The sequence below is a fragment of the Labrus bergylta genome, chromosome 7 (genome assembly GCF_963930695.1).
Source record: "Labrus bergylta chromosome 7, fLabBer1.1, whole genome shotgun sequence".
In the NCBI taxonomy this organism is placed as follows: Eukaryota; Metazoa; Chordata; class Actinopteri; order Labriformes; family Labridae; genus Labrus; species Labrus bergylta.
The window spans coordinates 8,171,937-8,199,663 of NC_089201.1; the positions used below are offsets into that span (position 1 = coordinate 8,171,937).

Consider the following 27,727-nt stretch of genomic DNA (forward strand, 5'->3'; position numbering starts at 1 on the left):
ATGTAAAATGTCCAACCATGTTGACCACTCTGGAGTGTTTCCTGTTCCTAGAAAGGTAGCCGAGGCAGATAGTTCTTACTCAGCTTTTTGTTGTATCCTGTAAACAAACTGTACCTATATTTGATTGCAATCAATCAAGCAATTCTGTGACCCCAACCAGGTGCAGTGCATCTGCTGAGACCCACCCATACATTTGCTAAGTGCTAAAAGTACTCGTTGCAGGTGGGAAAAGAGACTTTTTGCAAGGACACACAGACACACACTCCCACACAGCCGAGCAAAGTACATCTGTTTTTGTTCCACTCAGCTCCATCACCACATCTTCTTATGTTTGTGTGTGCGCCTCACATGAAGGTTGGAGCAACGTTTGTGCTCATGTGTCTCCATGGTGTTGCTTCATACACATGAATGGGCCACGAACTCCATGTGTGGTTATTGATTATTTATGCTCCTCCGATGGTCCCATCTCTAAGTGCAGATATGACAGTTTTTAATTAAACACATTTATCTGCCCCCCTCTCACCATGCAGCAGTCTGACACAAATGTATTCCATTTGCCACGGGTAATGGAGCTGAGTGAAAATGAGACTGGCCCCAGGTAGCAGGGGGTGCCTCGGAGCACATACATAAATACATGCAGACATATAGATGAGCAGAGGCATTGATGAGCACGCACCACCTCTCCTTCTTTTTTTTTTCTGTCTGTGAAAGCCCAGCTGTGGGTCCTTCAGTGCTGGATGTTTGTTTACATTTCCTGCTCTGTTGGTGATAGGAAATTATTTTGTATGCAATGAGATGCACAAACTTGTTTTGTAGAAGATAAATGATTATGAAGATGAGCTGGCTCTCTATACTGCAGATTCATTCACTGGCCAATAGGAATTCATCGCTCTAAAGCTCTTGATTCCGTCTCTCCGCAAAGTACACAATATGTTCTGTTTTCTGTCAATTCCAATTTAATCCCATGGTAAAAATACGAGTGCATTTTTGCAAACTATGCAAACGGTGTGCTTGAACAATCCAGTCAATATCTGTGATGCAAAGTCAAAGATCATCTTCATCTCAATAATAAAGTAACTGATGTGTGAGTCGGGCTCTAATTATTACCCTCTCTGAAAAAAATGTGAAAGAGCCCAAGGCACTTTTTATCATTTATGTAAGATGGCCTCAGTAGTTTTTGTTCATGAAGAGCACGGGTTTTTTTTAATTACATTCCAGAAAGATTCTGCATTAAAAAAGTCAATCATATCTCTTTTTTAAATGATGATGAGTGCAAAGGGAGCAGATGATTTAGTCTGAATCGATGGCAGGCCCCTGAATGGAATCACTTTAAAATCCTATTTTAGCTAGAAGACTGTTTGATATCAACACACAAGAATGTTTGGTGATGACCTTTGGGATTTAAAGTATAACCTAAACTTTTCCCCACACTGACATCGTACTTGTTGCGCTCAGAAAAAGCCTTACCTTGTGCTGCGTCTGTTATTTTATGTTTACAATATTAGGGGTGTAAAGCAGAGAGAGTAAATGAGCTTGAGTAAATATCAACAAAAAGAGTGATTTTAGTGTCATTCCCACGCACAACAGTTCTTTAAATGGCTGCATAGTTCACTTCTGTCAGAGGAAAGCGGCTTTTACAGCGTTTTCTATATCACCAGTATCCTACTTTATAATCTGAAGTTGTGGCTCGTGAAGCAAGGGATCTGTATGTTAACATATTTATTTCATGATGTACGGGCTCCAGTCAATGTGGACAGAATTTTAATATAGTGAAACAGAATATTTTTGAATCGCCTTTAACATTTAGGCCATAAAATGCACGTAAAAAAACGACAGTCTTATGATCCTTACTACAAAACTGAAGTAGTCAGAAGCTTTGTAGACATATTTGAGAACAAGTTATACAAAGTACAAGAGTAGAAATAGACGAGAGTAGATTACATGTATGTACAGAATCTTACTCAACCATATCATTACACATGTACGCATAATGTGTAATGATATGGTTGAGTGGTTAGGAGTTCTAATACTGATAAATGATGACTGCATCCTCGTCTCTTTGCCACCTAGAGCCCATGCACATAATTACTGTACATCCACTGCGGCTCCGGCCGTGGCTCAGTTGTTCTGGCACTCGTGAGTTATAACCAGTGCAAATCACAGGCTTGTTTTTTATTTATTTTTTTCATTCCTGGCTCATCTGCATAATACACTCTGACACTCGCAATCACGAAGGCCCTATTTGCATAGACTCCTGTTTGAACTTCCTCGTTGACATGGCGGCAGTGTTTGTTATCGGCCGGTGTTTTGACAGCCAGCGGAAGCCGCGCCGTCAAGGCTGGTGTTCATGAGTACACAAGACAACAGCAGAGCTAATGGGCGCCATGTTTACAGACTTCAGATAGTCTCTCATTAGAGCCAAATATCTTTGTATTAGATAAGACTGAAAGAGGTGTGGGGGGCAAATCATGGAGGCCTTGAGCAGACAAGTTTCAATTATTTTTTTCTGTTATCTGTCAGCAGACTTGTTGGACAAAAACAAAACTCTGCCCACATCAAAGAAACCTCAAAGAAACAAATGCCCTGTAATCCAAAGTTATTTCATTTGAGATTCACTACATGAGGTTATATTACTTAGTGTCTTACATTTGTTTTTGAAGGAATATGTGAAAGTGCTGCAGAAGTTCCACTATGTATGTACAGGATTAAAAAGACCCTCTACAGCATCTCCCTTCATCCGTAGCCATTGGTTTATGGAGCAGACCGTTGCGAAGTAGCTTCATAAATCTTCATACAATATTGATGTGTCAATCTAGTCATTGGGTTTACTGTCAGCCCATCCAGGTGCTGTAAAGATTAGTGGGTCTGTTCACAGTCTGCTGTGAGAGGATGCCCTTGAGTGAGCAAGCAGGAGGACATCCAAACACCCTCAGGATGTCAAAAAAATCCCCAAGCACATCTTGATCTACGCTCACTAAAGACATTTATTCTCTGCCTAAATGATTTTTCTTTTACTTTCCTTTTTTTTTTTACAATGGCAAACACTTTTTTTTTAAACCTGAGTGTGCATTGCATTACTGTAAAAGTCCTGAAATAACCTAGACTTTCAGATTTATTCACTGTTTGCTCTTTTCTTTGTTCCCTCTCCACAGATCTCCACATTACGCCTGCCCAGAGGTCATCAGGGTAAGTCATTTATCACTGATTCATAATATTGTTTTTGTTCCACCATCCTCTTTTTTATTTTTTATAGCCCTTCATCTTATTTAAACCAACCCTAACACGCTAAGAAACACTCACTCTTTTCCTCAGGGGGAGAAGTATGACGGGAGGAAAGCAGACGTCTGGAGCTGTGGGGTCATTCTGTTTGCCCTGTTGGTGGTGAGTGTCCGCTTCTTCTTCACTAAGTGACGGTGATTGGACTGACGAACAGTTTCAAAATTGTCCAGAGATATATTGTGTAACACAATTAAATCGCAAAGTGTTTTCCCCTTTATAGCCAGCAGTCTAAGCTGTGTCTAGTCTGTGTGTAACAGACTTAATGGATCAAAAAAAGGAAAGCTGTGCTCTGACTTTTCACTCAGATTTGACCCAAGTGCAATGAGAGGAGCCTCTAACATGAACTCAGGTTCAATTCTAACAGTTTTCTTGAAAACAAAAACAAAAAAAGACCCTGATATTCTTATGCAATCAAAGATCAGGGAGTATAAGCACCTCTTTATTCATCATCCTGTATCCAGACAGCATTGTTTCCATAATCAGTTCAATTCTCCTGCTACATTATGTCTGTGCTTCCCCAGCCATGCAGCCCTGAAGCTTTTGTTTCATCAACAGCTGTACTGTAGTTCCTACACACTCCTGCTCCATGAATAATTCATACAGCTAAACTGAAAGAAGAGAGGCCTAAAATAAATACCAACACTGACAGGGCGCCTTTTGGCCACAGGCCCTGTGTGTTGGTCTTTGTTTTTTGTCTCTCACTCCGTCTTTTTCCGACTCGTGTGTGTGTGTGTGTGTGTGTGTGTGTGTGTGTGTGTGTGTGTGTGTGTGTGTGTGTGTGTGTGTGTGTGTGTGTGTGTGTGTGTGTGTGTGTGTGTGTGTGTGTGTGTGTGTGTGTGTGTGTGTGTGTGTGTGTGTGTTAAGGACAGTCTCCCTTCTACTTTTGTGTTGCATTAACCCCGATCTTGTTTACCATCGCCTCCACTGTGACCGCACTTTTCCAGCTCAAAGCAAAAGTTTCTCCTCATCGCTGTTTGACTGCAGATGAGTCTTGTCTTTCTTCGGCTCTGTCCTGCTGTCTGGCTGCAAGATAACCATTTGTCTGATAGTGGGAGACACGCAAACTCCCCAGCAGTTAGTCTGCGCTCAGATCATCTGTTACACAAGCCAACCCCCCCCCCCCCTCTCTTTTTTCCTCCCTCTACCTCTCTTCATTTCTCTGCCTTTCTCTCTCTTTCTCTCTCTTTCCTCTCCCTCCTCCATCTTGTCTTTTGGAGGAGGCTGTCATTCATCACACAGCCACATCTGTGAGTTGTCAGGCAGCGCTGATAAATGACTCTGATGAGAGAATGCTAAATGAACGAGGTAAATGAGAAAGCTGGGTAATTATTAGAAAAGCCCTGTTTTCAGCTTACTGCTGTTTATAATTTATTTTCGCAGCGTGGCTGAGGGCAGAACGCTCCTAATTGGAGATTTGAACATGTTGAGAAAGCGAGCCTGTTTTCTGTAAGTCGGGCAGGATTAAGACTTAAAATGTGGTTTTGTTTCTTGTGGAAAGCTTTGTGAGTCATTCATATGCCTTTTTTTTTCCCTTCTCTGCCCTCGATCTGGTAGATGCTTATTTTTGGTTTGCCTCTGTCAAAACAAGTTCAAACTGTTTCTTCTCTATTAAGTTTTTCACTCCTACATCTACATCTTAACCATTTCTAGTTTCTCTGCTTTCCCTCCTTCGTCTCCCTAGGGTGCGCTACCGTTTGATGACGACAACCTGAGGAATCTGCTAGAGAAAGTGAAGTTGGGGGTGTTTCACATGCCACACTTCATACCACCAGACTGTCAAAATCTTCTCCGTGGTATGATTGAAGTGGACGCCTCTAAAAGACTAACGGTAAGTTCACATGAAGACACTGAGTTTGTATACTTGTGTGTGTGTTTGGTTTCAGGTCTTCATTGTTTGAGCTCAGACCCTGCAGTTTCAAGTGAGGGAAATCTCTTTTTGTTTGGTCAAGGCTCACTCCTGTTCTGATATGACGGGGGCCAAAGTGAACACCAACATACCAAAAGCATTATTTTTCAACTTTGGTGTTGGAGTTCTTGACCTGGCTAAGTGGGAACAAAACCCTGCAGATAGGTCAAAAATGTCGCTGACAGTATTTCCAAAATGGCAGAGGCTTATACAGCAGTAAAAGGGACAGGCCTACTATGTGTTATTAACATCCATGGTTTTAGAAGGCTAATTCCACTCACCTAGTGGATGTGGGTATAATAATTTAATATTTCCCTCTGCAGTACATGTAGTCATTCTCCCGCAGTATGCATGATATGTTTCTATAGAATAGAATAGCTTTATTTGTCATTTATCAATGAAATTCTGTCAGTGCAAAGAAACCTTTATAAAGTGCTAGAAATAAAATACAAATACAAGATTCTAAATACACATCACACTTTCCATAATATACTACATGAAGGTGATACTCTCCACAAATAAGTCCTCATTGACTCAATTAGATATGAAATATCTATCTGCAGTAAAAGTTTCATAGATACTCCACCACTAGTTGTGTTTACTAATGATGCTGCAGAAGCACCAGAAGCACATTCAGGTGCAATTTGAGACCGAATTAATGCAAGGAAAAAAACCCAGAAAAATCGATTTGGGAAAAAAGTTATTATTTTTGCAGCAATCTTGGAAAAGTTAATGCTCCGAAGAGAGAACAAGATGGCAGAACTCACATTCGAACTCAAGTGGCCAATATCAACTCGCCGCCGCCAAGCCAACCATTGTCTTTTTTTTCCTCTTATCTTTTTCTTTTCTCTTCTTTGTGCTCCCAAGTGTTTGTCTCACCTCATCCACGATTCTGTCTGAGCTCTTTCCTCAAGTACAGGATGTGAATTCGGGAGAGGGCCTGCTGTTTGTGTACTCTCCCTCTACAATGTTTAGTGTACTCAACAGAAAGGCAGTCCCTTTCAACACAGCAGCTTATCACCTTGGCATGGTGGTCGAGGAGAACAAAGATGTGTGTGGAGGGCAGAGAGGCAGATTGAGAGGCAGAGAGCGATGGACGAAGAGAAAGAAAACAAAGTGTCCAGAGATCTCAACAGACTCCAGCAAGACATGTTGCGGTCCTTTGTTCCTGTCTTGCATTTTATGTCCTGACAACACACAGAATACTCACAGGTTATTGTATCTGCACAAGTAAAATAAAAAAAACCTCACTGTTCACCCCCCTCTCAGGGCTCTCCAGGTCTTTTAGTGAATCAATGCAGTCAACAAAACTGTTTTCATGCGCTTCCCTGTAAGCAAATGTGGTTGAACCACCCTTAAGTGGGTGTTATTTCCCAATGCCTTCGCTATCTTTCAGAAAATGTGACGTACACAAAAATAGAAAAAATGTCTTGAAGACACAAATAAAGGAGAGCTCATTTTCAGGAGAGTTGACAACCTCACGGTGCAGCACTTCAGAAGAGCATCAGTGCTGAAACCTGAACTTGAAAGACCTCACCTGTTTGGTATGCTGTATGAACACTGGAGGATTTTATTTTCTGTTCTCTCTCTCTCTCTCTCTCTCTCTCTCTCTCTCTCTCTCTCTCTCTCTCTCTCTCTCTCTCTCTCTCTCTCTCTCTCTCTCTCTCTCTCTGCCCGAAGAGTACGGGTCACCCTGAGATCCACCTAGATATGTCCAGCAGCCTCTGGCGCTGTCCTCGACAAAAAGGGTTACACACAGAGCGAGCTGCTGGGACAGAATGTGCCACCCCCCCCCCCCCCCTCCCCACTCCCCCACCCCTGAAGTGCACGAGGGCTCCACACAGAGCTCTGGGGATGTGTTGTAACCTGGCAGAATGTCAAATAGCCCTGTTGGAGGGAGCGTTGTTGGGGTTTAGTGTTGACCGCCCAGTCAGAGACAAGATAGCTACACCCAAGGTCGGATTGATATCATATCATTGAGAGTATTTTTGTTTATTAACTGATGGTGAAATCAGACTAAAACATGGGGGCTGTGTTTCAGTATGTCTATTTCAGCTTCTGTTAATTAGGTTTACACACACAAAGCCAAGGCCCCTCAGAGTCTGAGTCGGAGGGCTTAACAGGCTTAGCCCAATAAAAGACTTCCTCTTTATTTCCCGCCTGTGTAGTCTAGTCCTCCAGAGGGTGACTTGGTGAACCACCTCAACACAGTCGTCTCATCATCACTATTCAAGTGAACACAGACACCCAGGAAAGATCTGTCTCCAGTGATTAGCAGGTCATCACACACACAGATTATTCACTAAATACACAAGATTCAGATGGAAAGAGAGGCTGCTCGTGTGAGAAATGTGAGAAATGACACTGTAGGTACCCTGACAGACATGTTTGAACCTCTTGTTTCATTCTCATGACCTTCTCATTATCACTTAGAAAACTTCATGAATTTGTAGAGACCAGGGGGTCTTCTTGGGTCAGTAGAGCTACAGATTAGACTCAAAATGACTCCTTATCGACTCACACCGCACGTAGTTCAGACATTATTCACAGGTCATTGCAGAATTTCGGTGAAAGCAGAAAGAAATATAAAGTCATCCAGTCCAAACTTGTAGTTTGAGAACTGTATTTTTGGAAGGTAGCTCTTGACTGACCATGATCTGCCATTGTTGCATCTCTATGTTAACTTTAACTTACCATTGTTACCAACAAAAACAAAAGTATTTAAAGAAACAGTACACAGAAACGCGATCATAAGAGAGTGTTCACTCAGGAATTCTGCATACAAACAGTTCAGTTGTGTTAAAAAGCAAAACAGTGTAATTGTTTTAGTCAGAGTTAGATTTTTTCACTTTGATTTCATTAAACCTACAAAAACAAAAAGGAAAGACACTGTTCTCTATAAAAGCATTTTTTTCTCGTCTATTTGTTCTTCATAAGCCAGTTAAATTAACTTATCTTTGATCAAATACTTACAGTTGAAACATGACAGTAGTTTTAATATTTTGCAAAGGCCAACTACTTAAAGTGTAGTAGGACTGTAAGTGTTCATTTCTGCTTTAGTTTCAACACCAAATTTGTCATTTCACTAAAGAGGATACTGTGATAAACTTAGCTTTGCTAATGCTAGCTGTCACACTAGTTTAACTAAGTGTGAGCAAGAAGTGCAATCCTTGTTTTTTTTTATTCTTTAAAAGCATTTTTTTAAACAAATTGACACTTCTCTTAGGTTTTATATTTGCATTTGCTTCAACAAATGTCGACAATATAAGGTCTCAATTTAATATGTGCCAAGTACCGTTTGTAGTTATTCTATTTTTGCTTTTTGTGCAGAAAAGTTCCCCATTGCATGATTGCTGCCCTATTAAAAAGTCTTACTGCATGAGTTTGACATGTATACGCACACAGCCATGCCTATGTATGTGTATGTAAACAAGTTGCACAAAAGTGAATAAATGCCAAAAAGACCATGTTAAAAACGTACTCATGCACACACCTAAGCAGTGCAGCAGTACAGCAGCCTTCCCCTCAGCCTGACTGAAAGCAGCTGGAATTGGTACTGTCACATTTAGAGACTGATTGATGTGATATTGCATTTCAAACCACGTCACTTTCAAGCCCGTGTGTGATATCAGTCTCTTGCCTCCAGGCCTTCAATAAAAGCTGGAGAGAGTAGGTCACCCACTGGCCTGTATCTGACAGGCAGGGTGTCTCTGTCGATAGTATGACCTCTGTGGAGGCAGACAAGATTCACCTAGAGTCAGCGACCACAGTCTGTGCAGCTTCATGTGACTGAACCAGAATCACAGCGGGGATTCCTTTGGGGAACGTGAAACATTGAGACATTGATGTGGACTCATGTTCTAGAACTATAGCTCTGAATAAGTGATAATAATTAGAGCTGTTGTGTGTATCTCAGGAGCAAATTAAAAAGTCCCAGCAGTGACATCGATCGTGTTTTCCTCTGTGGCCAGCTGAAACACAGCTGAAGTCATTCAAACAGACATCTTCCTTTGTTGCCCTTCTGCTCACTTTATCCCACTCTTTCCCTTTTTTCTTTGCACCATGTTGACAGTGTTGGTGACAAACTGGCCATATTAAAAAGGGAGAAGACAAGAGTATATTGAGACAGCAAGCGAGTGTTTGTTTCTGTGAGTAAGAGAGATGGGAAGAGGAGGAGAATGGGAGATTCCCCTCAGACCAGAGGGCTTGGCAGGGTCAGCAGTGTGTGTGAGGGAGATAATATTCTCTGTTTATGGCTCCATGGTTTCACCTCTCGCTTGCACTCTTGCTGCACCTCTCTCTGTCTTTTTCTCAATACTTCTTTTTCCCATTGGCTGTATTAATATTTGAAGCACCATTATTTACTTCAGGCGTTCAGTCTGGATGAATTATCCTGTTGTGTTTCCATAGAGCCTGTAAGCTCAAGGCTAACGGAAATGCAGCAGACGTTTCTATACAAAAGGAAATAACTGAATGTCCTTAGTAGTAACCTTTTGCCTTGATTATTATCATACTGTTATTTATCTTCCAGATGAAATATGATTTAATTTGTGTACTGATCTTTGTTTTTTCTGTCATGTCTTTTACAGTTAGAACAGATCCAAAAGCACACATGGTACATGTAAGTACTTCTCTCTTTACTTTATTTTCTCTCCTCTCCTCTCCTCGCTTATTCCTCCCCTCCTTGCTTATTCCACAGGGGATGTAGGCCTGAGGGAAGCTACCTTATGATAAATGGCTTTGAGTTTCAGCACTGTACACAAGTATATTCGCGCAGGGCATGACACCACTCTCGGGGATGTGGGGGTAAATTAGTAGTGCATGAAAGAGGATGTGTAGCATACAGTCAGCTGGTCAGGGAGCAGAGGGAAGGAAACAAGCAGGAAGGTGGGGTAGGAGTGAACCCACCCAACCTCAGTTTATCCATCGCTAAACTTTCATTACAGAGCAGCATAATCTTTTGGGAAAAATCCTACATTATGCCAGTTCATTTCTAATAGTCTTTTTGGATTATTTACTCTCGTTTGTTTTTGGTACGGCTCAAACCCTCTCTCTTCTAATCAGATTATCACCACTTACAAGTTGAAGTTGACCTGCTACAAAAAGAGGGATTTAAAGATTTTATTGCAAGACTTTCGAATCTTCTTTCACTGAGAGCAAAAGATGAATCATGAGAGGAGATTGTGACTCCCAGACGGGGCTGAGTTATGGTGTCTGTCTTGTGCACAAATGTTCATGCAAACAGACAGCGAGACTGATAGAAGAAACAAGCGGAGACATGAGAGAAGACTAATGCAGAGCAAGTTTTGTCAGTGAGGAAGTTTCCCCGGCCAAGTGTCTGTCTGAATGAGTGAACATATGAATAAATGAATGAGGTTCTGTTTCTCAGAAGCAGCTCGTCAGAGGCAGGTGAGAAGGAAATGTATGCAGACATTTATCCATTTCATACAAACTGCATGTTTTTCCATTAAGATACGGTATGCAGGTTTTAGTTTTGTGGGTACATGTACATGACAGTGTAAAAGCAGGAGCTGAGCAGAGCTGTGGTGCTGAAGGGACAGCGCCAAACCTTGTTCACAAGTATCACTAATGACCTGCAGGAGACAAACATGCACTCAGCTATGCACTGTTAACTTTAAAACAAAACATATATTGGCATATAAATATTCATATGTTGTGTATTTAAACTTTAAAATCCTTGTTTGCTGGTTTTGGAGCCTTTATTTTAGTCATTGCTGCTTTTAAACTGTATAAACCTTCAATAGTTTTTAAAAGATGGACTGTTAAAATGGAAACTCTATAGTTTAAAGTGGGTGACTTCATAGAAAAGTGTAAGGTATGATTTTTGCATTTTTTTCCATTGCCCAATCACCAATTTTTATTTGCTTACAAGAGGCAACCACTGGGCATCCAGTCCACATGTTCATACCTTATAGAACAGGGGAGTTGATTTTAATATCTGCCTTTGGGGCTAAAGCTTCAGTGGGTTTACCAGAAAAACAAAACAACATGAATGGAAAAAAGTGGAGGTGGTTACTTGTATAAATATTGGCACATTGTTAGAGACTGAGGATGAATTTGCTCTCTGAAACAGACATTTGGAATTTTCCACAAATCCTCCTGAATGTGGTGTCAGTGGAGATAATCCTCTGATTTGTTTTAAGCAAAACAAAAGCCAGAAAGAAAAAACAGGGGACATAACTAGGAGAGTGTCTGGGAGGAAGTGGGGACTAATGAAGAAACTAAGTGTGGTAAACAAGCCAGGAGGATAGAGAGAGAGAGAGAGAGGGAGAGACTGCAGATCTTACAAAATGACTCAGAATGAGTCAAAATGACTAAAGTTGGGGGAAATTCGTGACTATGAAAGTTTGAAAAAGGGTTCATAATGAGGTTAACTTCTTACCTCAGATGACAAAGGGCCACACAAAGCTGAACATGCAACATAATGCAGTACATGCTCTCTTAACTTGTAATCTGCAGTGTGAGAACTCCTCTAGAAGTTATTTAAAGGTGGTCATTTCTTTGTAATGCAAACATATTTAATCAAGTTGGAACCAAAATGTGCTGACAGTGTCCTCCTTTGCTTTCCCAGAGGGGGGAAGAATGAACCAGAGCCAGAGCAGCCCGTGCCCAGGAAGGTGGCCATACGCAGCCTGCCCTCTGCAGACGACATCGACCCAGACGTACTGGACAGCATGCACTCACTGGGCTGCTTCAGGGACAAAAACAAACTACTGAAGGACCTGCTCTCAGATGAGTGAGTAAATGGAGGGGCAACAAGAAAGGGAGGAAATAGGTGGTATGAAGAAGAAAAAAAAAACGAAAAAGAGCATATGGTTTTGGTAGGGGGAAAAATTAGAGCTGGACAAAAAAGGTGAAAAAGTCTGTGTTTGTGTAGGGGGGGGGGGCAGCTGGAGACAGTGAAAAGAGATTCGGGCTCGGCCTTGGATTTTCTCCTGTTCTTATGAAATCCTGTGAGGCTGTCACTTTCGATGTCAGCAGCTATGGATCACTTAGCTGTTATCACACAGCGCTTACACCGCTTGCCACTGGATACAATCCTGCAAAAACTGATCATAGCTCGCTCTGGAACAAGCTCCTGGGTCACACGGTTTTATTCTGCTACTCATGGTTAAGTCTCAGTAGCATATGGCTCCTGTTTCTTTACACTGCATTCTGCTTAAACATTAGTTTTTTCTGAATGTCAGTATTCGGATGTGGAGTTTTAAAGCTTTTTCTGCTTATCTTTCTCATCTCCTTTTCCTCTATTTTAAATTTACCCGGCTTCTTTAATTTAACACTAAGCGAGCATTACTCTATTACTTCCCCCTCTCCTACTCTCCTCATTTTGCTGCCATTCTCCTGGGAGCATCCCATAATAGTTCCGGACTGGAGCAAAATCTGCTGTCTGTATCTCCCTTCCCCTGGTTCATTTTAGCTGAAGTTGCTGGTCCTTGTCTCTTTGCCTCCTACTGCTTTCCAATCTGTCTTTATTATATAGGGCCAATCCCCGGGCTTCATGCATAGAGAGTGCTGGCCCAGAGACAGAAGATATCAGGCTTCCAGATTTACAGTAGAAACAAAAGGACAAACTCATCATTTTGATACTCTGTGTTCATTTTGATACTTTTCATAAACTTTCTAGAAGGCTGCGTATGGTGAGAGGTCATATCCTTAAGTATATATGCAGATTATTATCAGACAGCTTAATGAGCCGTAGAGCTAAAGTTTGGTTTTAATGATGAAGCCTGTTGAGGAGCTGTTTCACAATGAGCCCAAAAAAAGATTAAAGTACATTAATCATTGTGAGGATTTTAGCATTTTAATAGTTTTGAGCTCTTGCAGGCAAATGCTAGTGCCCACATGTATGAGTTTATTATTCTACACACATGTATGTGGTTGAAGTTATTGTATTAAACCATTGGATCTCTATGCCAGACCCTTACGTTTTTTTTCTTTTTTGTACGGTCTCCTTCTTTGCAGTGACAACCAAGAAAAGATGATCTACTTCCTGTTACTCGACCGTAAGGAAAGGTACCCGAGTCAGGAGGACCAGAACCTGCCCCCACGCAATGAAGTCGGTGAGGCTCACACTGATAAGTACGGTAGGGTATACAGAGCCTCATTATAGAAAACAAATTATCTGAGTTTTTGGGAGTGAAGTTGTAATATTAGGAGAGCAATGATGTAATAGTTGGAGAATAAAGACGGATTATTACAAGAACAAAGAAATATTTCCAGAAAAAGTCGTAGTTTTAGCTAGTATGTTATTTTGAACAGGAATATCAGATGACCAGCCATGTGTGGTAAATGATCTTGTGGAGTTACAAATAACTGTATACTTATTCTTTTGGCAGATCAGCATTACATTGTCATATCGGGAAGCTTCAAAAAATTGAGCTAGAAACTGAGTCTACTCCAAAGAAAGACAGTTTTATTGGCAGCCCCTTGTATTACATTTTTATCATCATGTCAACTTTATTCTGTCTTGAAATCTAAGATTTAGTTTTCTTCAACATGCCTCTGAATCAGGTGCGTAGATGAAAAAAAAAACTGCCACATTATGCAAAAGAATATCTGAAGAATAAAACTAAGAGAAGGTCTTATTTTAAACCCTTCTGCTTTGTTTTCATCCCTTAACAGAAACTGGATGAGCTCAAGTAGTGGTGGATTGCACTCCAATAGAAAAAGGCTACTGTTTATTGAATAAAGTAGCAGAAATAAAACAGTGTCAATAGGCCAAAACAACAACACCAACCTGCCAGCCTTAACTGCTGTGGTTAAGATATTAGCTCATCAGAAAAAGGTATTCTCCCATCCTTACACCACAACCCGGCACAGATTTCCACCTTCAGAAATCTGAGCAGGATCAGAGCTGCTCTACTTAGACTTCTGCCAGAGTTATTTTCTGACAAGAGCACTGCAATAGGAGGAATTTTATCGTGCGAGAATGTGTGAGAGCGATACCGACATTTTGATGAATAGACTCCCTCTTCAGTGAGTGTGATACAGTCAATACAGTGGCCATTAGTTCAAGGTCTCAGAGAGGAAACCATTACTTATTCACCATTGGATACAATGTCAATGCGATCAGCGGGCACTTAACATTGTTCAAGCACTCACACATGTGCACACCATGCATAATACTGCTCAATGTGTAGAAATATAGGAATTTATAAGCAGAGATGTCAGGTCACGTACAATGAGTTGATTTTAAAGTCAAAGAATCTCGCGCAGATCCTCCAAGGAAGCGGGTGGACTCCCCCATGTTAAACCGTCACGGCAAGAGGAGACCAGAGAGGAAGTCCATGGAGGTCCTCAGTGTGACGGACGGAGGCTCGCCAGTACCAGCAAGGAGGGCAATCGACATGACACAGCATGGACAAAGGTATGCATGGAGGAGGACAGAACATGTTTGGAAAAATCGAAAACGTTGTCATATGATCAGAATAGACAAAAAAGGATTCTGCAACCCAGAGGTGTAGGAGCAGGTCTGACAGTGAGTTCCCGTTCTAATGCAAAAAAAAGGCTTCACTGCAGGCACAAACAGAGACTGATGCTCTGCTCGCTTTGTCTTCTGTCTTACTGTAGTAAATCAGTGTACAGTAAAAGCCTGGATATTCCAGACGCCGGTACAAAACGCAGCAAAGAAGAAAGGTATTCTTTTGCCACTCTCTCCTCACCCCCTCACCCCCTCTTGCTTTGTGTCTCACTAGGGGACGTTCATAGAAGGAGAAAGATGCAGCTGTGCTTTATTTTGAAGGGACACTTTGTTTGGATGTAAAAGACACGTGCAGCATGAAGCCATTCAAACATAGAACTAAATGAGCCGTCATTTTGTCAAAACTAGGTATGAACCGAATGAGACCGATGAGGTCAAATGTGGATTTGGATGTTAAAAAGCTGATAGTTGATGTTTTTCATAAATGAATTCTTGTTGTTTATGTTTTAATTGCCCCATCAGGACCAAAGACTACCATTAGTCAACATTTTAAAAACACAAGTTAACATTGTAGAAGTCTCTTAGGCCTTCATTACACAATATTTGTGTCAGTTTTCTTTATTTTATAAAACAACCATTAATTAAACCATTTTTCTAATACAAAAGATTCTTCTTTTTTATAACTGCTCCAAAGCCTCTTTAGCCTGCTTTACAACCACTGTAAGAAGTATATGTTAGCACTTATACAACCCACAAAAACCTTCTTTTTGTCCACACAAATAATTGAATATTAGCAATAAAGCAATAATCCTTGGCTCACAGGAAATCCAATGATTGATGCATTCTCTACTTCTCTTTTGAGGCTGTGACCCGGAATAATGTTTATATGGATGATTGGTCGTGTGACCATATGTATTTAACACACCTGTGTTTGCCCTGTGATTACGCTGGCCGAACATGAGGTAGCTACAGGGCGAATAGTTGTTGTTCGCTCACAATAAAGTTACAGAAAGTCATTTTCAGTCAGCCACTGATTATTGATTTATTTTTCATTCTGTGTTTCTGCAACCAAGCTGCACCTGAAAATGTAGGTAGGCTTTGACAGGGTACCCTGTTGGACTTTACTATTACCATGAAAATGAATGCATAAATAGTTGCTAAAAAAAATTTAATACATTTAAAGGTTGAACTGGGTGATCATTCAGCTCTTGTGCTTTTTAGTTAAAATTATGTTTGTTTTTTTAGGTAAAGCTTTTAATGAATTTAATTTTAAAAAACGGAGGAAGACCGCTCATTTGCAATTCAGAGCCGTAAAAATCTATAACCCCCCGTTTTCCGGTGTTAGCTCAATTATCCAGGCACTTTATACTCTGATTGCATTGATAATCAGTTCTCCAAAACTGTGTCCCACTTTCTCCAGATGCAGAACAGTTTCTCTATTTCTCTATTTCTCCATTTTTCAAAATGTTCAAGTCAAGCCAGAACAACACCCCCACAAGGCACACTGGTTTTAAATCTATGTCCTCATCTTATTTCAACAACCAATATATCATCACACTGCACGTTCCCGCTCACAGGCACTGACATTTGTGACAGCGGGGAAGATTGAATCTGAGGGGGGTGACGACCTGATCTGCCTAATGATCGGCACATTGGTGGAGTGCTGGAAAAAGCTTTTTAGAGACGGGGAACATAAATGCTTTAGGAGGAAGCACATATATTGTATAGATCAAAAGAATATAGAGCTATAAAGTTGAGTATTCACTCAAATGTCAGATGCATTTATAACCCCTCACTGTAGAGCTTTGCCAACAACAAAATATCAAGAATTTATTTCCCTCTTCATTTCACTGGAGGACGCCACTTGAGAAGTTGAAATCCATTTCGAGAGCTCCCACCTCCAAACACTTCTGCTTAATTCTCTCCTTCCTCTGGTGCCTCTGAATTTATTTCAGTTTTTCAGATTCATCTTTCCTCTGTTTCATCGCCTCCTTCATCCCCTCAGGCGATCCACGTCTTATCCCTTCTTTATTTAAAGGGTGCGTTAGCTTAGAAGCCGTCTCCTTCTGCCCTTCCCTCTGACTCATCTCTTTTAGTCAAGCGCAGAATCCCAAAATAGGCCAGTTTGCAATGACTTTATCGAGCATTAATAATACTTTTACAAACAGCAGCGTCAACGGCAGTTCATAAATCACACACAGCTGAACGGCCTTTGTCGTAAAGGGCAATGAAACAAGTGCTCTAACCCTTTATTTGAAACAGGACCTTTGTGTTAAGGCGTATACATCACAATAAAAAGATACATCTACATGTAAAATAGGTTTCTGGAGCCTATATCAGTAGCTGCATTCATTAAAAAGAGCTCTGCTGCATCTTCCTTCCATGCTATTTTCTATCAGTGTGTTTCTTCTTTACCCCTCCACCCAAATCTCTCTCTCTCTCTGCCCCCTTTATATCTCCTCTTTCTCTCTCTTTCTTTCTCCTGTGGTCCCTTGTGTGCAGCTGACCTTCAGTCCCAAACGCCCCCCTCTGTTTATATGGAATTGCTATGCTAATGTGGAAATGCTGCTAGTTTTTCTCTGTCTGGCTTCCTATCAGGTGTGGTGGGTTGGAGGTAGGGGGGAGTCCAATATATCGCAACCCCCTCCGCCTCCAAATCAAATCATCAGATCTCCTTCTTTCTATATGTCCCCCTCCCCCCCCAACTGAAAAATCACAGCTCTGCAACAGTGAATGGAAAAAGATGGGAGGACCAAGTCTGTGTGAATGTGTATTTATTTTAAAAACGTTTCTAGCTTTTTATCCAATACTTGCGTGTGCTATGTTTGATCAGTGTGTGCTCGTTTGTGTGTGTGTATTTAGAAGATGATGCCGGGGAAGCGCACACGTAGCAGAATGACGTCCAAAGATTTGACGGACTTTCTCTGAACCTAACCTTATCTTTCCCCGACAGCAAACTTTTGTTGACAGCCCCGAAATTTTGTAGAACTTCAGATCAGAGGGTGTCAGACAGAGCACTGACTTTGAAGCATGTGTTTTGACAGGATACTTTTCTACTAGCCCAAATGGTGAAAGATAGGCGAAAAGGGTTTTTTATCTGAAATAACGCAACAAAAAAATGCCTGAATCCTCAATTCTTACCAAGCATTCGACTTCTCATGTCATCATGCAGGAAGTTGCAATCTGATCAACTGCCCAGGCTGCATTTTCATGTGAAGTGTGATTTGCCTGCATCTATGAAGTATGATTAAATAGATTGGCGATAAATGCTTTAGTATAGCCATGTTGCAGAGGAATCCACATGGGGCCTTTTTCATATGCATGCTCATTTCATTCTTCATACACCCCAAAGTCTCTTAAAAAGACATTTAAAGCTGAACTCAAAGCTTAAGAAATCCCACTGATTTAATTTTAAATCTTAACAACATGCCAGGAGAAATGAAGGGAGGTTAATGATATGTAAATGAAATATGGAAAAGTACTGCAGTGTGAAGAAGAGAATATCAATTGATTTTTTTTTTCCTTCACTGATCTGCTCTAGTTGCTTCATGCAGCTTGAATGTGTTGGGTTAGCAGGAGCAGTCTTAATAAGTCGGGCTCTCATGCTAATTATTGACTCTAATTTATTTAAGAGGCTGAAATGAGCACAAATAAAGCACCTTTAACACCGATCTCCACAGCACAAACTGCAGGGGTCTAACTACGTTGAGGAACTTGCAGAGCTGAGCTGTGAATATTAATGCACGAGTCCTCGGGGAGTTGTCAGGGTGCAGGAAAGGAAATGAATTTAAAGAGTGTGTTGATTTTTATGAATATCTATTCATTGGAGGAGAACTCCATTGGCTGGACAAAGTCAATTTAAAGGAGGGGTGGCAGAGAGAAAGAAAGGAACTCTTCTCCATTTTCCCCTAAATTGCACCAGCAGAGCAGCAGCATTGTGTTTTGGCTGAGGCTGTGTTATTCGCTCGCAGTTTGACTTCTGGCACCATCCATTTCATTTTGCTTCACTTTCTTTTATTTCAGTCCATGCCCTCATCACAGAACCTCTTGTACTTGTTCCGTCCCCCACAGCCAAACATTAGACCCCCACGGGTGCTTTGGATGGGTCTCAGCCTCCTCTGGTGGTCACACGCTGAGGACATGGGCCCTGATCCAAAATAGGCTTGTAGGAAATGTTAGCTGGAGGACTAATGGATAATAGACAGATGAAAAAGGGTGGCCACACGCATACTACACCCCCCCCCCTCCACACACACGGCTAGGTAAAGGGAAAGTTCACCCAAATTGCACCACATTTTTTAAATACTAAAACAATACAGGCAAACGCGTTTTTAAAGTTATATATACTTTCGTTTTCCGGGATGGTATATGATATTTGAGTCACAGTTGTTAAAAAGGGGAAGGTGGCATAAGGATAAACTGTATCCTCTTCTCTGGAACATGTACTGCTTGATTTGCATCAAATAGAGCAGTACACATTGTTGTCAAGGTTTACCTTTCATATTGTATACTGCTATTCTTTTTTCATTATTTATCTAATTGTACTTTATTATCAAGGTCAAAATAAAAAGAGGAGTTATTCAATGTATAGATGGGGATTGGGCAGCGCAATATCCACTTCTGAAGAAATACTTAAAAAGGACAGGAAAGACTTTAGAATATTTAAGGAAAGACTTACAGTAAGTACAACAACTTCAAAAATGTATTTAAATTTGGTACTTAATGTTCCTGTCAACACTTTCACCACTGGTATTTAGAGTTTTGAAAAAAACAGTATTTAAGTAAGAAGAATAAGTCTTTCCACAAACAATTTATAAATGATATTTATAATACTTAAAAATGCATTCAAATGATAAACTAACCGCTAGAAAAAAAACTATGACAATCTGTAGATGATCCTTATTTATGTCTTAATTATTGTTAAATGCTAAAAGCTCCACAAATGAAATTTCACTTACCATTGTGTTTTTTATTTATTTTTAATAATTCATTCTGAAGTGGAGACAGATATTCTTGCAGAACTTTAGCACATGACCAGATACTAGTAGAGAACCTGCTTTTTGTAATTTAGTCGAACTGACCCTTTAAAGCAAGCACAAACACCCTGAATATCAGAGGGTTTAGCTGACTTCAACATTTCCTTTCTTACTGATTATATATCAGTATAGAAGTTACAGGTGAATAATGATTGCATTCGATGTGTGTGCTGCTCACTGTGAATACTACATTAATCAACAATAATTTATAGTCTCTCCAAAGCTATGTCGGACTCTTGACAGCCCATTACTGTACAACACAACCATCTGTAACATTAGCTTTGTAGACCTGTGTGCCCAACACTAACAGATGCAGAGTGCTTCTAACAATATGCTCATAATGGCCCAAGGATGCTGCGTTTGGACCATGTTTAGATGGAGTGCAATTGACTGTGGGCATGTCTCTGTGGACGGCAGTGTCTTAATTTAAATGTTAGCAGCAGTCTGGTCAGCTGCTCTCTGAAACAAAAAGCCAACGTGGTCTCAGCTTCGCCTACTCATGTGTGCATGAGTGTGTGCAACAAATACACTCACACAAGAGGCAGCGAGAGAGTTACAGAAATAGCTGGAGTGTGGGTGTTTCTACATTTCTCTCTCTCTCTCGTGGTGGCTATAAGTGTTGCTTCTATTATGTTTCATCTGTGTCCCTCAGGAGAACCCAAATAAGTTCTTCTACCTCTGAGATTGATACAAATGGAAGTTAACCCATAAACCCAGGCTCCTTCTTTTGACAGCATCATTTTTATGGCTGTGACTATTAGCTGTAACCGTCTACACAGTTTTGTGTCCACGTATGGACGCCTGTGTGGTCCAGTGGGACTGCTCAAGCTTCAGGAATGAACATCAATCTCAATAACTCCATCCTTCATTCTCCCTCATTCCTCACTCTTTAACTCCCTCTTTCTCCCATCACATGAGATCTTTCTCTACAACCTAGCAGGTCAGGGAAAAAACCCCAGTACTTTTAGTATTTAACTAGTCATCGTTTAAAAGGAGACAAAAGATCTGCTGGTAACAAGTCACAAATGCATTAAAATTGCAGAGATAGAGAGGAAAGGAGAAAGAGAGAAGGGGGGGGGGGTTGGTATTGTTAGATTGAATGACAAAAAGGAGCAGTGTTGTGACAGTGAGCAGCTGGTGTTTCCGTTGTTGACAGTGTTTTGGTGTGCCCGTGTGTGTGTGTGTGTGTGTGTGTGTGTGTGTATGTGTGCATGTGCGCTTGATGGAGACAGATTGTCCTGTGATTGTTCATTTCGGAGCGGGGCGCCGCTCATAGGGGTTATTGACGGCATCTGCAGGGGAAAAAAGAAAAAAAAAACATGACAAATGGCACTCAACCAAATGTCCCACTTCATTTGCCCGAGAGAGATTTCCGGCTGATCTGGTGCAAATGCCTTGAAGTCAACACGTTTGGTTTGTTAGCGAGCTATGGACGGGGAGGGAAGCTAATTTAAAAGCTCATCTGTGGAAGGCAGGGGAGGCAGGGAAGTTGCTGTCAAATCAACATATTTGAAACTGAAGTTTGAGCCTAATTGGTTTGAGACTAATTGCGGGGAGTCAATGCTAGTAATACCTGTTGACAAGTCAGCTCTGTAACAGTGTGGGTAAGCTTTAACCCACTTTGTGTTTTTAGTGTTTTGTTTGCAAAGGGCTCGGTAGCAACTGCTGTGCTTAGTACGACGGTAACATATGCTGTAGTGCCTTCTAACTGCGTGCAACATGTAACCTCCATGCCCTCAACTCCACCTGTGTTTACTGGAACATGTAACCGCTACACATGCTGATCCCACAAATTATCTCTGTCCCTGTGTGTGTGTTCTTGCTTGTCTGTGCCACAGGTCGCGGTCTATTAGCGGAGCCTCCTCCGGCCTCTCCACCAGCCCCCTCAGCAGCCCACGGGTAAGTCAAGACCCACACACACACACACATTCAACACACAGTGTTTGACTCAGTTCTCAGGTATGTAGTTGTCTGCCTGCAGGGATAACAACCATCCTACTACAGATGATCCCATCCTTTTCACTGATTATGTCTGCTAGATATAATACAGTTACTACAGCTACGTTGTGAGGGTTCTGACCTTTAACAAAGCACTCAATTAAAGCAATATCTGTAGCTCTCTGTCGGCACATGAAATATTGTTCCAATATTCTGCTTTTTTATTCCAGGGATATTGTATATTTTTCCAATCTTAAAATATGAATCCATCTGCATTTGAGTTTCCACTTGAGATCCAGTATGGTTAACAATTCATTTCCTGTGTTAGATCAGACTTTACATGTATCATCACTGTTGGATCTCGAAGTAAAACATACTAATATACACACACAGGAGGAAATGACAGCAAAGCAAACATCCTCCTACCCTAAAGCCTCCTCTGTTTCTCTTCTAAGTCTTTTCTGCTTATTATACCTCTCTCTCGCTCTGTTTTCTGTGGCTTGAGTTCTTTGGAAATCCAGCTCAGCGAATGCTTCAGCAAATCCCACTTTTCTTGCTCAGAGCTGGGGAGCTTGTCGTCAAACTTTTTCCAGCTGACTAACCTGAGAAGGCTCAAGATTAGTCCAGATCTTAAGACAAGCTCCTCACAGGCGCACAGGTTCTTTCAGGCTGATCTGAAAGGGAAATTGATTTCCCCAGACCTACCCAAAGCTGGGATTGTGCTCTCAGCGAGAGGCTCCATGTGGGGTTATTTTCTTATAAGGGGAGGCGTTTGAGGGGAAATGGCGCACCACTGGAGGCGGCAATTTCACCAGTACCAAATGAAACAGATCAATACACCTATATGGAAACTGCAATCTTGACTGCAGAGATACCCAGGTGGCGTCCCTCCTGTCATTGAAACAGCCCAAATTGTCCTCACAGCTGGCTAAATGTCTCTCTTAACTGTCTGTGTGTATTTTCTCTGTTTGCTAAGGCCTGCATGTTTTATTCTTTTCTTTTGCCATTTTTTTAGTGTGTGCATCGCTTGCTGTCTTGTTGTTACCATTTTACTTTTGTTTTCTTTTGCATGACTCACTGAATGGTCTAACTGCATGTTTCTTTTCTTTTCTGTCCTTCTTTTTTTTTTCTTTTTGCAATGCCCCCAATCTCTCCTGCGTATGTACACCACACCTGCCTCTCTATTCTTTGTCTGCCTCCACTTCTGGCTGTGTGCTTGTTTGATCTGCTGCACTTTTTCCTGCTTTTTCTACGTGTTTGTGTACCTGCATTGGTCCCCATGTGTTTTTCTTTGTTTTCCTCTCCTCCTCCACCTGCTCTGGGCTCCTCGTTGTGTTTTTCCACGTGTTCTCGTACCGTGTCCTCTACCTCCAGCCTGTCAGAAAGTTCTGTGTGCCGCCTCAGTCCCCAGACTTGTTACAGTCCCCTAACACAAGCCCCTGCCCGTCCCCTGAGCCAATCCCCATCCGCACAGGCCCCCGTATCTCCACCCCTAACTCTCTCACTCCGAACAGCGAGCCCTTGCCGGCAGCACTCAACAAAACACAGACGCTCCCTGCCAAGCCCAAAGTTGCCCCAAAGCCTCTACAAGCCACACGATCCAACCCGCTCCCTGAAACATCCCCAGATGCAGCATCTGCAGCCAAATCAGAAACCTTCAATCCCTGCCAGCCCCCATCGCAGCTACCCTCTGCTTCCAGGCCCCCCACGCCTACCTCTCCTTCCTCCCCATCCTCCCCTTTCTCCCCGTCCTCCATTCCTAGCTCTCCAATCCCAAACAGCCCCCAGGTACGGCGCTCCCAATTTGCTGCCAACCCCCAGCTCTCAGTGCCCTTCAGCCCCGTGGTGCCGCTGTCGCCCATCCGGCTGCATCATTTTCACCCTGTGGCACCGTTGCCTTCTCTCACTGACCACCCACCCAAATCTATCCCCCTCATACAGGTCACCCCTCATCCCTCCCCTCGAGGCAGCCCCCTCCCCACCCCAAAGGGCACTCCGGTGCACACTCCCAAGGACAGTCCCTCTGGGACCCCCACCCCGACGCCGCCCCCCAGCCCGTCCATCGGAGGCTTGCCTTGGAGGACGCGCCTCAACTCCATCAAGAACAGCTTCCTGGGCTCTCCTCGCTTCCACCGCAGGAAACTCCAAGGTACAATTATTACATCATATCCTTCCTTGGTGTGAATGATCTTTTAATCTTCGTTTCCTTTCTCTGAACCTGACCTTTGACTTTTGCTTCCTAAGTTCCCACACAAGAGGAGATGTCCAGCCTCACACCAGAGTCTTCCCCAGAGTGAGTACATGCTGAACTTTTTGAAGCCTCCACTCTTGCCATAACTATGCATAACTTGTCAGCCCCTCAGTCACTGGCTCAAACTCACTCCTCCTTAATAACTTGATGTTTTGGAAAGTGTTACATCCATGAATGTTTGATTTTTTTGCCTGCCGAGTTCCCTGTAATGACCTCAGGACTGGTCCGCAGCAGTCGGCAGTGGGTTTGTTATGAGGGAGGGAAGGTAGCCCGTGTGATGTTGCAGAGCTCCCAGGGGCCTGATAACTGAAGGTTGGCCTAGATATGCCTGTTTGGTTGGCTGGCTGTCTGTCTGGCTCTGCCATATCCATCTGGCTGCGAAGAACATTCTGGCTGGAAGGAGTTGGAGAACTGTCTGGAAAAGACCTTCTCTCAGGCACACACTCACACACAGCAGCTGTAATGAGCTTCTTACTGCTAAACAATGGGCAGCTAATGTCTCTGCAGATGTTGTAAGATTATTTAAATCTGCACATCAAAATGTATCTATATTTAAGGGGGGAATGTTTATCTTTTCTACATTTTTAAGAGTCTCATGAATTATTAATACACAATAAAAACAGGAGTCCATATGGCTTATTAGTGGGCTCAGGTACACCTGAGCTGAGGCCAGTAGAGAATTCACCCACCTCTGCCCCTCTTGGATTTACAGTTCTGTTCACAGATAGGCTCAATTATTTCCCTCCCTCTCTATCCATCCCTCTAACTTTCTCTCAAAAAAACACACGCACACACGCACACACACAGACATTCATGCATTTGCACATACCCAGTTGCACATGAGGTGAAATGTCAGGCAACTTTTCTCCCTCCCCTGCACAGTTTTAGCTCATTCCCATCAAGGTATCCGTTTGCTCCGCTCCATTTTTCCCAGAGAGAGAGAGAGAGAGAAAGAGAGAACTCAACTGCTTTCCATTTTCAGGGTGGACAGATTAGTGGATAGAGGAAAATGATGGATGGAAGCAGTTTGGTAAAACTAAGAGGAAAAATGGAGGAAGACAAACCGGCTTCTATAAAGCAGTAAATGTATGAAACAAATCTTCTATATTCCCACAGACTTGCCAAAAAATCCTGGTTTGGTAACTTCATCAACCTGGAAAAAGAGGAGCAGATCTTCATCGTCATCAGAGACAAGCCTCTTAGCTCCATCAAGGCTGACGTTGTTCAAGCCTTCCTCTCGGTAATGGCTCACTGTCTTGTATAACTTCTACCTTTTCCCTGCCTCCCTAACCTCTTCTAGGGCAGAAGAACCCTAACCCCCAGCTTGCTGAGGCCCAACTGTTTCCTGTATATCTGCATGTGTTAATGCAGCTGTAATACCTCTTATATCTGCTGCCTGATGCATGATGTTGCTTTTTTAACAGCAGCTGTGGTTGGCTATGCAGTGATGCAGCCTTCTCGTTGAGTGTTTCCTAACATGCAGCTGATTTATGTAGCATTTCAGTAAACTGCTTGTGTTCAGCGCTTCTATTTTCCCTCTGACTGCAGACTCACTTGAGGTCAATGGAAAATCAACAGAGAGCATTGATCATTAGCATATAGATGCTTTGCCCTCAATATGGTGTACTGAGGATGTGTGCACGTCTGTGTGTGTGTAATAAGATGTGTACTGAGAGGAATTGAGAAATAGCGTAGATTGTATCTGTGTGTGCACTGTGTTTATAATAGTGTGGTTGTACAAATACTTGCAAGACCGGGGGGCAACATTAGGCTTTCTCTGGGAGCCTGTGCTAGCAAACATTGAGCTGTGGTGGTAGTTGATATTCAGAGTACAAAATTGAGCAGAACCTACCCTCGACCCAGTCAGATTTAACAAAGTCTTAGTAAATGCAAACTCTGCCAGTGCAGGTCAATGTTAAATCTGTTTCCCCTTCCGTAGAGGTAGCTGTTTTCTCCTATGGTTTATGCTAGCTGCTATCCCGGACGGGAGATTGGCACCTGAATCAGTGGAATTATACCTCTCAGCACACTCACATTAATGGAATGTCAAAGCCTCTCCAGCTCTATGGGTGAATCGTGACTGTTTCCCAGCTCACCTGTTCATCGGGCATACAAATTCATTTTAAGGAGGGAGAGTGCAGTGTTGTTGGATGACTCAAGATTACATTAGCTTAAGTCTCCCTGGCATGCACAGCTACTCCCCGAGGCATTAATCGCCTTAGAGCTTCGACTATGGCTCGCTCACTAGTATGTGGAGGGTATTTTAATGAAGCTCTATTCACCTCACTGTATGCAAGGTGTGGGAGAAAAATTTAACTTCAATGCTCCCTATGTAACATCCTATTACTCGCCCTCTTTATATTACCTAGTTTCATTCCTATCTCTGTCTCTTTGTCCATTTTTCCTTAACTGACTCCTTTTCTTCTTCTTTTTTTTAAATCCAGATCCCCAGCCTGAGCCACAGTGTGATCTCTCAGACCAGTTTCCGAGCAGAGTACAAGTCCACAGCGGGTCCCACAGTCTTCCAAAAGCCGGTTAAATTCCAGGTGGATATCACCTACACAGAGAGCACAGCCGCCACCAAAGAGAACGGCATCTACTCTGTCACATTCACCCTGCTCTCAGGTCAGTTTGTAGAAATGTACTCAGCTTGTATACATGCCCCCAACTGAACTGAACTGAACTGGTCTCCAGTATGTCACATGATGGTCCAACTGTGGATCTCACACGTGGAGTTACCAGGACTGTGACTTATGAGAGCTCATTGGGCGTTACCGAGTCAGAGCTGTAGCATTACAATTTCTGCTTCGAAAGTAAAAACACAAATAGTCCTGCTTAACATATAAACATTTTTACTTCTTTTAGCACATAATGTAATAATAACAGTGTCATCTGTGTAAAAAGATAGAGCGCTATAAGTGAAATAACAACTGAAGAATGCCACACAGAGTGTGCAGAGTGCACATTAAGGCCTGTTAGTTATCTATTGCCATGTCAAAAGACTGTTTAGTTTTTTAATTGTTTATATCAACAGTGCTTTCACATTTTTTACTAAACAGAAAACCAGATATAACTTTTCTGGAAATAATGTTTTTACTTTTTTATTTTTTTGCTTAAACACATTTTAGCTTAGGCTAACAACTTTCAACATATGAGACATCGACCAGGTTGTATTTTTGGAAAACAAAGTGCAGAGTAAATGGCAAAAGGACTTGGACTTGTATAGCACTTTTTATGGTCTTCTGACTACTCAAAACACTGTTTACACTACATCACATTCACCCATTCATACCACAGTCACATGCTGATGGCAGAGGCTCATAAGTTAAGTGTCCAACCACCCATCAGTAGAACTCCATTGACACACATTCACATGCTGCTTGGATAGCAGCAGGAGCAATTCTTGTCCAGTGACACACGACATCATGATCTGCGTGTAGAACCACCGACGTTATGTCTTAGAGATGACTGACTCTATCACTGAGCCTGAAGTCTTGCATAACAAACTACAATGATAAATATTAAGCTTGTGTTAACCCGATTAAAAAAAACATTTAAGTTACACTACTTTAGATTTTGATCAGAGAAACCTTTATAAGTAAGTGACATCATGACACACCTTATGCTTTAGGATTGTTGTCCCTTCCCATCAGCTCCTTGACTTCTCAGACATGATATAAAGTGTGATTTTTTTGGAGTGCTGGAACATTGTGAGGAAAATTCCATGGATTATGTTTGTTTCCCTCTCTTCTGGATGGACCATACAGAAAAAACTGACATGGAAACCCAGGACCTTCATGCTGTGAGAGAGCAGATCAGAGGACAGAGTTAACATATAGGAGGCTTCAATAACAAGTGTGCCTTCTCATCAGGGT

General features: G+C 42.0%; 1 protein-coding gene across 9 annotated transcripts in view; it reads left to right on the forward strand.

The window, feature by feature from the left end:
• Nucleotides 1-27,727, forward strand: part of brsk2a (BR serine/threonine kinase 2a) — a 171,254-nt gene that overhangs the window by 136,486 nt on the left and 7,041 nt on the right. For 2 of the 9 annotated variants that reach the window (XM_065956663.1, XM_065956665.1), the window contains exons 6-18: nucleotides 3,153-3,186; nucleotides 3,313-3,381; nucleotides 4,961-5,107; nucleotides 9,775-9,806; nucleotides 11,778-11,942; nucleotides 13,169-13,290; nucleotides 14,423-14,573; nucleotides 14,777-14,842; nucleotides 21,502-21,562; nucleotides 23,543-23,750; nucleotides 23,846-23,894; nucleotides 24,969-25,092; nucleotides 26,297-26,477. In XM_065956663.1, coding sequence (XP_065812735.1) covers nucleotides 3,153-3,186; nucleotides 3,313-3,381; nucleotides 4,961-5,107; nucleotides 9,775-9,806; nucleotides 11,778-11,942; nucleotides 13,169-13,290; nucleotides 14,423-14,573; nucleotides 14,777-14,842; nucleotides 21,502-21,562; nucleotides 23,543-23,750; nucleotides 23,846-23,894; nucleotides 24,969-25,092; nucleotides 26,297-26,477 — 1,409 coding nt within the window. Of the gene's footprint in view, nucleotides 1-3,152; nucleotides 3,187-3,312; nucleotides 3,382-4,960; nucleotides 5,108-9,774; nucleotides 9,807-11,777; nucleotides 11,943-13,168; nucleotides 13,291-14,422; nucleotides 14,574-14,776; nucleotides 14,843-21,501; nucleotides 21,563-22,975; nucleotides 23,751-23,845; nucleotides 23,895-24,968; nucleotides 25,093-26,296; nucleotides 26,478-27,727 lie in introns of all 9 variants that reach the window. The other 7 variants (XM_065956664.1, XM_029278770.2, XM_065956660.1 and 4 more) reach the window with 6 other exon arrangements.